Source organism: Pseudorasbora parva, chromosome 2 (genome assembly GCF_024679245.1).
Source record: "Pseudorasbora parva isolate DD20220531a chromosome 2, ASM2467924v1, whole genome shotgun sequence".
Taxonomy (NCBI): domain Eukaryota; kingdom Metazoa; phylum Chordata; class Actinopteri; order Cypriniformes; family Gobionidae; genus Pseudorasbora; species Pseudorasbora parva.
Window position 1 is genome coordinate 8,280,428 of NC_090173.1, and position 9,935 is coordinate 8,290,362.

The window sequence follows — 9,935 nt, forward strand, 5'->3', positions numbered from 1 at the left end:
CTGTTTATTGAATAACCAGTGCCAGTGTTTCTGCTATAACAGTTGTGATAACTGAAAAACTATTTAGTTTATGTAATTTAAAAAAAAAAAAAAAATTAAGAGTTAAATTAAATAAATTGTCACAAGAACAGCTTGATTCAATATCGATTATTTTTGGCTACATAACAGGTGTAAAGCATGGCAAATTTTCTCAAGGAATAGGATACACATCTCTTAACTGATGCTGTAAACTATGGGAGTCATTTGAAGCCTACTATAATATTGAAGGTAAAATTGAACTGATTTGTACAAACACTTAAATTACACAAGGATTTTTTAAATAATAATAAAGTTAAAATATTTGCTAAACAAATTACAAATTTCTACTCACATTTGTTTTTTTAAAGTATAAACATTTAAATGGTGGCTGTTAAACAAACTTTCTTAATTCACATTTGGTGTAGCAGCAGAACTTTGGTGTCTGTTCATCTAAGACAAATTTTATGAATCTTCTCTTTTCATCTTATCTTTGCTTCTGTTATCGCTATAATGACAAATTTGGTGTAATAAAATTGGTTTCAGGTTTAAAAAACAAAATATTTCCCCATACTATGACAACTGGGGTAAAAATGCACATTTCACATAAAAATGATGTCATCAGAGTGACTTTTTAATTATATTTTCCTTCAAAAACTTTAATTTTGTATTTAAGCAGTGCAGCTACTTCTGTACATTACATTTGTCCTAAGTAGCATGAGATTTCGACCAGTCAGAAGTAGCCTATAGCAAATCAGTTCCTGCAACAACACATCCCATCTGCACCAGGAGCTGTGACCGCTGTTAAAGGTCAGAGGTGACAGGTTAACACTTTGAGGTTCGAATGACTTTCTTATTAAATAGAAGTATGTTTTTAATGTTAGATAACTAATAACTAGCTAGCTAGTAACTAGTTAGCTTCATCATAACTGTATTCATTTTTATTGAAGCAAGCACATAGCCTACTAGTCCAGGCGTTTAAGGAAAAAAGGGTGAACAAATTGCAACAGAATCAAACTCAACTGATTTTGTATCCTCAGTATGTCCTGAGTAAGAAAGAAAAAAAAGCCCAGAAGAATCCCATTAGGGGAAATTTCAGAAAAAGACCCAAATATAACATATTCATACGTCTATTCATTATTTTTCTCACATGAATAGGGTAAAACGTTTAACCTTTAGATATCGCCATGAATTATTGAATTATTGAATTGATTACTTATATCAAGACAAACAAAAAATGTATTACAAGGTTTTTTTTAATTGTTAAAATGGACAAACGGTGTATAATCTAATTACAGATGTGCTAATTTGAATAAATACCACAACAGATCTAAACATTGCGTACAGTGTTTTTAAAACATTCAGAGATTCAGTCGGTCATGGAGGGGTCTTGAATCAGCCTGAAGGGGTTAATATACTTGCTATAACAACTGCCTCACTATACTGCCCTACAAAGGCAAAAGACCTTAACTCACTGGAGTGTGGAACTGAGAAAAATGACTTTAGAGATTTTTTGTTGTCCAGCCAAATTAGTTATAGGTAGGACACTGGAAATCTGGCATTTAGATGTTTTAGTAATGACAATTATCTACATACACTTTTTTTTTACTCAAACTTGACTTTTGACCCCTATTTTGAAGTTACGGCACTCTGCCTTTGTATTGTCTGCAAAAAATGTGGAGTCATGCCAAGGCAAAAGGCAGTAACTTCCATATTATCAATATTTGGTTGCTGATCACCATTTGCAAAATCAATATAGTAACACCTTTATAAAATCTAATGATCATGGCATTTATTTTGGATGATTTACAATTAATTATAGCCATCTTATTATTATTATTAAGGACACAATACCTCTAGTAAAGAGAATCTTCATTGGTGTGCAGCAAAACTTACAGGTTGATAGGTGACACTGAATTATATGAACAAGATAAGATTATTTCTAATGAGTAAACATTTGCATATATAATGCAAAGATATAAAAAAATAGAACAAATAAAAAATCTTGTAAAAATGCATGTGATAAATAAGACAAATAGCAAACAGTGCCGCTGGTTAATCAAGGGTTAAGTTTGGCTATCACGCTATTATATTTTGGCTAATGACAGCGCTGACTGGATCGGATTGCCCATTCATAGGCTAAACAGAGTAATTATTTATTGCAATATGTTTTTAATGTTTTTATCTAGTAAAAAAGATACTATAGGCTACATAGCTTATACTTTTACATCTTTGAATGAAAATCGCCAAGCCTAAAAGGACAACTTTTAGATTGATGTGACAGGAATAATTCTCAGAATGCTTGTGGAAACATCCCCGATGACATTCATTGCCATGGATTTTATCGGGTTTACAAGTAAAGGTAGGATATATGGATATAATTGCGAACTGTTACTAGCCTACTGATTGTATGCGTGATCGCACGCTGTCACTGCATTCGAGTAGCCTACACACACTCGTGCAGTGGGCAGCCCCAGACTGCCTGACAGCGCGCTGAGAGAATATTCTGCATTATGAAAACATGTATGACAGTACACAGGCTACACCGTAACTCAAACGCGGCAAACTTTAATAGACATTAATACAAAGGCGGGACACCATAACTGCATGTCGGTACCGTAACTTAATTTAGACGCATGGCTAAACAAAGGCAGAGTACCGTAACTCAGTTTGAGCGGTCTAAAACAAAGGCAAAGAGCGGTAACTGCTGGTACGGTGTTCTGCCTTGGTTTCTCCTGGGCTTTTGGAAGTTACTGTTCAGACAATCCATAATTTTCTCGAAAAAACAACATAATTGACTAACGATATTTATCCACATGATAAAGGAGGTCTTGAAAGTCCCAAAAATGTCAATAACTCATTTTCGACCAAAAACGAAGTATTATATTTTAGTCCCAGAGCATTGTGGCGATCCGAATCATTGATTCATGGCTGTTTGAATCTTTATTTGAGGTTTGAAAACAAACGCAGAAGAGAACACAATGCTGAATAAAATCGTACTTTTTTTTTATTTTTGGACCAAAATGTATTTTCGACTCTTCAAGAGACTCTAATTAACCCACTGATGTCACATATGGACTACTTTGATGATGTTTTTATTACCTTTCTAGACATGGACAGTATAGTGTGCATACTGCATTATGCTCTGGGACTAAAATATAAAATATCTTAAACTGTGTGTGAAGATGAACGGAGGTCTTACGGGTGTGGAGCGACATTAGGGGGAGGAGTTAATGACATCAATTTCATTTTTGGGTGAACTAACCCTTTAAATGACTCGCCTTGTCGCTCCACACCCGTAAGACATTCGTTCATCTTCGGAACACAGTTTAAGGTATTTTATATTTAGTCCGAGAGCTTTCTGTCCCTTCATTGTAAATGTATGTACGGTATACTGTCACTTTTTATGTTGTTGTTATTTTTGGACCAAAATGTATTTTCATTGCTTCAAAAAATTCTATCCAACCCACTGATGTCACATATGGACTACTTTGATGATGTTATTATCTTTCTGGTCCTTCTGGACATGGACAGTACACCGTACATACATTTTCAATGGAGGGACAGAAAGCTGCTAACGTTATACATATTAGATCAGTTTGAATGTTTTTGTCTTGTACTACCGTTAATCAATCAGGGAGAGGGATAAGAATATCTATACATCTTTAGCACGTCACATTCTTCTTTCTTCTTTTTTCCAGAGATTTGGAAAAACTACCTGAAAGTCCCCATACCTAACCCAACCATCTATTTGAATCTGAAAGTAACTAACCCTTAACTTTTTTTTGTTACATTTTTGTAAAATTTAAATACAGGTTTATGTGGAAGACTTTTTATATATAAAATGTATATAATAATTTCTGATCAAATCATTGCATTTATGTTTGAATGATTCGTTTTTGACTTGAAACAGTTGCATATTAAACTTAAATTTAGCTTATCCTTCCTATTTTGTTGGTTTTGGGGGCGTTTTAGAGTATTATTTTGTAGGTGGTCCTCAGGAAAAAATTGGAAGATAAAGTGGTCCTTGGGCTGAAAAAGTTTGAGAAACACTGTGTTAAATTGATAGTAAAGGAGATTTATATTATTTGAAAATATGTTTTTATTTTGAATAAATGCAGTTCTTTTAAACCTTTTATTCATCAAATATATTAAGCAGCAGAACTGTTTCCAACACTCATAATAAATCAGAATATTAGAATGATTGCTGAAGGATCATGTGACGGTGAAGGAATGATACTGAAAATTCAGCTTTTCACAGAAATACATTGTAATTTAACATATAATAAATTGAAAACCAAATATTTAAATTGTAATAAGATCACAATATTCTTTTTTTTTTTTACTGTATTTTTGATCAAATAAATGCAGGCTTGATGAGCAGAAGAAACTTCTTTCAAAAACATTACACATAGTAATGTGTCCAAACTTTTATATATATATATATATATAAAATACTCCATTCTGGGCTCTAGACTAACTTCTCTACCTGCAGCAAGGGTTACTACCAACTGCCTTTTGTTGCTCGCTCAAGCACATGATTATCAATGACTTTGCATGTTGATCAATACTAATTGATATACTTTGATCATTGGCAATGCCACAAAAGTTGATATTTGCTAAATATTTTAATTTGAGAGAGTAGTGTTTGCTAATACTGATCTGTTTTTTTTGTTTTTCTCGTCAGATGCGGTCTTGAGCTTAAAACCAATGAAAGTAGACGAATACATGGCCAAAGACTTGAAATATGCACCTGAGAGGACTGGTGGCGGTAGCAGAAAGAAGTAACAAGAAAGGAAGACTTAACCAGCTGTGTTTAATGTTGCCCAATGTTTGGGCCGTTTTTTTTAAAGGTTAAAAAAAGCTAGTTCACCCAAAAATGAAAATTCTGTCATTTACTCCTCACCCTAATGTCGTTCCACACCCGTAAGACCTCCCTTCATCAATTCAATAATTCAATAATTCATGGCGATATCTAAAGGTTAAACGTTTTACCCTATTCATGTGAGAAAAATAATGAATAGACGTATGAATATGTTATATTTGGGTCTTTTTCTGAAATTTCCCCTAATGGGATTCTTCTGGGCTTTTTTTTCTTTCTTACTCAGGACATACTGAGGATACAAAATCAGTTGAGTTTGATTCTGTTGCAATTTGTTCACCCTTTTTTCCTTAAACGCCTGGACTAGTAGGCTATGTGCTTGCTTCAATAAAAATGAATACAGTTATGATGAAGCTAACTAGTTACTAGCTAGCTAGTTATTAGTTATCTAACATTAAAAACATACTTCTATTTAATAAGAAAGTCATTCGAACCTCAAAGTGTTAACCTGTCACCTCTGACCTTTAACAGCGGTCACAGCTCCTGGTGCAGATGGGATGTGTTGTTGCAGGAACTGATTTGCTATAGGCTACTCCTGACTGGTCGAAATCTCATGCTACTTAGGACAAATGTAATGTACAGAAGTAGCTGCACTGCTTAAATACAAAATTAAAGTTTTTGAAGGAAAATATAATTAAAAAGTCACTCTGATGACATCATTTTTATGTGAAATGTGCATTTTTACCCCAGTTGTCATAGTATGGGGAAATATTTTGTTTTTTAAACCTGAAACCAATTTTATTACACCAAATTTGTCATTATAGCGATAACAGAAGCAAAGATAAGATGAAAAGAGAAGATTCATAAAATTTGTCTTAGATGAACAGACACCAAAGTTCTGCTGCTACACCAAATGTGAATTAAGAAAGTTTGTTTAACAGCCACCATTTAAATGTTTATACTTTAAAAAAACAAATGTGAGTAGAAATTTGTAATTTGTTTAGCAAATATTTTAACTTTATTATTATTTAAAAAATCCTTGTGTAATTTAAGTGTTTGTACAAATCAGTTCAATTTTACCTTCAATATTATAGTAGGCTTCAAATGACTCCCATAGTTTACAGCATCAGTTAAGAGATGTGTATCCTATTCCTTGAGAAAATTTGCCATGCTTTACACCTGTTATGTAGCCAAAAATAATCGATATTGAACCAAGCTGTTCTTGTGACAATTTATTTAATTTAACTCTTAATTTTTTTTTTTTTTTTAAATTACATGAACTAAATAGTTTTTCAGTTATCACAACTGTTATAGCAGAAACACTGGCACTGGTTATTCAATAAACAGATATTACTGTTACCAAACTCTGCTCAAAAGAAATGTAATTACAAATTGATCCATATAGTGATGTGTATCGTATTGTGACATTGTTGATGATGCACAGCCCTAACTGAAAATGATCTTCAGTCCAATTCATCAACAGTTACATGCAAATATTCATGACATGAAATAGGCCAATGTTAATAATTAAGCTAATGATAAATAGCCTAAATAAATAGAGATAAAATTTAACCTAACGTTAAAGAATTTGTTGTTTGCTTCCATTCCAGTTACATTTGCATAGAAGTCTACCTTACACTATGTAATGTTACACCTCTTGCATGTAAGATTAAATACATTATTTGAGCTTTAAACGTTAACATAAGTATTCTTACATTTAATTTTAACTTAATAGTTAAGAAGTTGTGCATATGTTATTTTTATTTCGTTTTATATTTCATATTCATTACTAGACACAGGATGTTTGAGTCCACTGGACCCGGGACTAATACAAGTGGAAATTGTAGGTCCTGTGTACTTTCACTCTCTCCTGTACCTTCATATGGGCCTGCTGTGTGTGTGTGTGTGTGTGTGTGTGTGTGTGTGTGTGTGTGTGTGTGTGTGTGTGTGTGTGTGTGTGTGTGTGTGTGTGCCTGTTTATGTGGTTTATGAGGACACAAATGTGTATAACTACATGGGTATTACACTGGTATTACACTATAAATGTGGTTTATGAGGACATATCAAATGTCCTCATAATTCAAATGGCCTTAAAAACATTATCAAAAAAACATAATTTAGTAAGTAAAAATGCAGAATGTTTCCTGTGATGGGTAGGTTTAGGGGCAGTGGCAGTGTAGGGGGATAGAAAATACGGTTTGTAAGGTATAAAAACCATTACGCCTATGGAGAGTCCTTGTAAACCACATAGACCAACGTGTGTGTGTGTGTGTGTGTGTGTGTGTGTGTGTGTGCGTGTGTGTGTGTGTGTGTGTGTGTGTGTGTGTGTGTTTGTTTTTGTGAAATATCAGGACACAAATGTGTAAACTCATTCTTAGTTTTCACAAATGAGCCCCACCCTGATGAACGCTCAAAGTCCCTTTAGCAGTACCTGTCATAAAGCCTAAAGCGGCCTTCATAAAGAGTCCTTATTAAACCCTTCCCTTTCTGAACAGATATAAAAGAAATTGAAGCATTATTTCTCATCATTCATTCAGTTCCTCACATAAGATGGATCTGCGAGTCTCTTTCGTTCTTCTTTTAATTTTTCTCACTGGAGGTACAAAAAACTGCAAGTATTGACATGTATTGTTCCAGGTCATACTGTTGCGCACTGACTCAATGTCTTTCTCTGTCTGTAAGGTTATTCTCTCAAGTGTTACTCATGCAGACCTGATATCACGGGTGCCTGTGCAGCGAAAGAGGAGACCTGTTCACTTCCACATAATTCTTGTGCAACCACTAAGGTGGAAGCATCTGATGGTAAGTCCAGTGTGATGTGGAAATCTGCTGTAAAAGTGATCATACTGCTGGAGAGAAAGTATACTTGTTAACGGCTACTCTTGAAATGGTGTTATTATCTTACGATATGGACATTTATGTCTTTTTTTCCCTAGGGTCTTCTGATGTGTCCTACACAGTCAAAGGGTGCACCACTAACTGTGAACTATTGACTAAACGGATGTCAATTACACAGACAGTGACTTTCCACTGCTGTGACACTGACCTCTGCAATGCAGCAGGTATTGGCCTTTGTTTCATAATGCGCTAGCTCTTTGATTTCATCCACTGTAACTTTAAATGAGGAAATTATATAAACAATAATAATTCAATATGAACAAGTGATTGTTCATAAGCAGCACAATATCAAACATAGTCAAGAATAGTGTAAAGTTATAGCAGCATGAAAATGAGAAGCTGCTCGTGAATTAATCAAGTAGTACTTTCAGAGCTTTTAATGTTTTAAATTGTGAGAAATGTGTCATCAATGAACATGCTGTTTTCATAACTATTGTTATTATTATTATTATTATTATTATTATTATTATTATTATTATTATTATCATTATAAGTAGTAGTAGTATAGTGTTAAATAGGGCTGCAACAACTAGTCGATAAAATCGATAACACTCGATAATGAAAATCAACGATTCTCATTATCGATTAATCAGATCTGCCCTCTGTGCACGCAAAACTTCCACCAGTCTCGCCAAATTACAGCACTGAGTAATGCATTACTATGGATAACATGCATCTAGAATTAGTGGAGTGGAAACAGAGCGACCTGCTGCGGGAATGATCCAAATGATCCAAGTGCCCAAAACATGAAAATTCAAGCGAATGCATTGGTTTAATATACCCTATGATGTGCTTTACACAGTGCAAAACATTCATTTTACAAGTTATATCCACAGATCTACATAGAGAACAGTGGTTATATCCTCATCTGTAAATGGCACTAATTCACACGAGTATTTCTATTTTGCATGAAAGCACGTCCTGACAGTCTGTGTCAACTTAAACTTCAAACTTCACTGAACGAGCAGCGGCACGGCAACGCAGAACAGAATGCAGTATAGAGGGAGATCATTAATATTCGGCACAAAAATACTCATTTAGCTGAAATATTTTTTTAATTCATAGCAAAATTTAGGTTTAAAAGTCAACATGTAATTCAAATATTTTTATGAGAGCAGTAACTGTTAAGGGATAACAGTGTGTAATACAAATATAGCCCATCCTATTTACAGAATAAAGAAATGACTATTACTGTGTCCATAACAAATGTGTGTGTTGCTGCAAAACATTCCTCTAATCTAATCTGAGATTGTTTGTTTTGTGTTTTTGTTTTTCTTTAACATCATTTTAACGTGGGGAACCGTCCTTTTGCTTAGTGACGTTTGCACATAATGTATAGCACAGATATACCCTTATGAAAACATCCATGGTTTTATTACAGTAACACCATGTTTTTTTGGCGTATTGATTACCATTCTACACAAATACAATCGTTCAACTATGTATTGAAGCAAAACTATGGTTAATCTGTGGTTAACATTGAATAACTAATATATATATACAGTATATTGGTTGCTTGTTTTATTTGTTGTAAAACTATGGTTAATTCTTGGACATATTCTCTATGTACAGTATGTGTTTATAGCACCCAGCTGACACATTTGTTTGAAGGATAGCACTTGGCAGGATGTGGAATAGTGTTTTTTGTCAATAAAATACAATTTGTTTTTGTTTTTAAATCCAATTAATCGAAGAAATTATTGACCAACTAATCGATTATAAAAATAATCGTTAGTTGCAGCCCTAGTGTTAACTAATACTAATGTCCTTTCTGTCTTGTTTAGATGGAGTGTATAAGGGAAGCTTCCTCCTGCTCTTGTCTCCTCTGCTCTTCTACTTCCTGTTTCAGTGAGGCCAGCTGAACTTCAGATTCTACAGACCATAAACTCAATTTAGTTTGTCCTAAATTATTATAAAATGTAATAAAGAATTAAAGAACACATTGCAGGTTTAAAATGTGTGATAAACGTCTGTAATAAAATTTTGACATATGTGTAATTAACATCTCTCTCAGGAAGTGACTGAAAATGTATTTATTTAGTCATGGGTGGGGGTATATAAGAAGACCACAAAGACAAAGGGTGTTTTCACACTTGAGTCAATTGCCTGGTCCGAACAAAAGTTTGATTGCTCCCCCCACCCCCTACAATCTCAGAAAAAAAGGTACAGTGTGGGTATAATTTTGTTCCTTGGGGAACAA

The 9,935-nt window shown here is 33.9% G+C and overlaps 1 protein-coding gene across 1 annotated transcript; it reads left to right on the forward strand.

The window, feature by feature from the left end:
- Window positions 1–7,348: 7,348 nt before the first annotated feature.
- LOC137049920 (prostate stem cell antigen-like) lies at window positions 7,349–9,611 on the forward strand. The gene is made up of 4 exons (XM_067428666.1): window positions 7,349–7,436; window positions 7,520–7,639; window positions 7,774–7,899; window positions 9,520–9,611. The coding sequence occupies exons 1-4, from the start codon at window positions 7,388–7,390 to the stop codon at window positions 9,585–9,587; spliced, it is 363 nt and encodes a 120-aa protein (XP_067284767.1). The 5' UTR covers window positions 7,349–7,387; the 3' UTR covers window positions 9,588–9,611.
- The last annotated feature ends 324 nt before the right edge of the window (window positions 9,612–9,935 follow it).

Bases quoted from the DNA above. Each gene is read 5' to 3' on its own strand.
- LOC137049920 (XM_067428666.1), top strand. From the start codon at position 7,388: ATGGATCTGCGAGTCTCTTTCGTTCTTCTTTTAATTTTTCTCACTGGA. The intron at 7,437-7,519 runs GTACAAAAAACT...TCTGTCTGTAAG, and splicing joins TTTAATTTTTCTCACTGGAG to GTTATTCTCTCAAGTGTTAC. The intron at 7,900-9,519 runs GTATTGGCCTTT...TGTCTTGTTTAG, and splicing joins TGACCTCTGCAATGCAGCAG to ATGGAGTGTATAAGGGAAGC.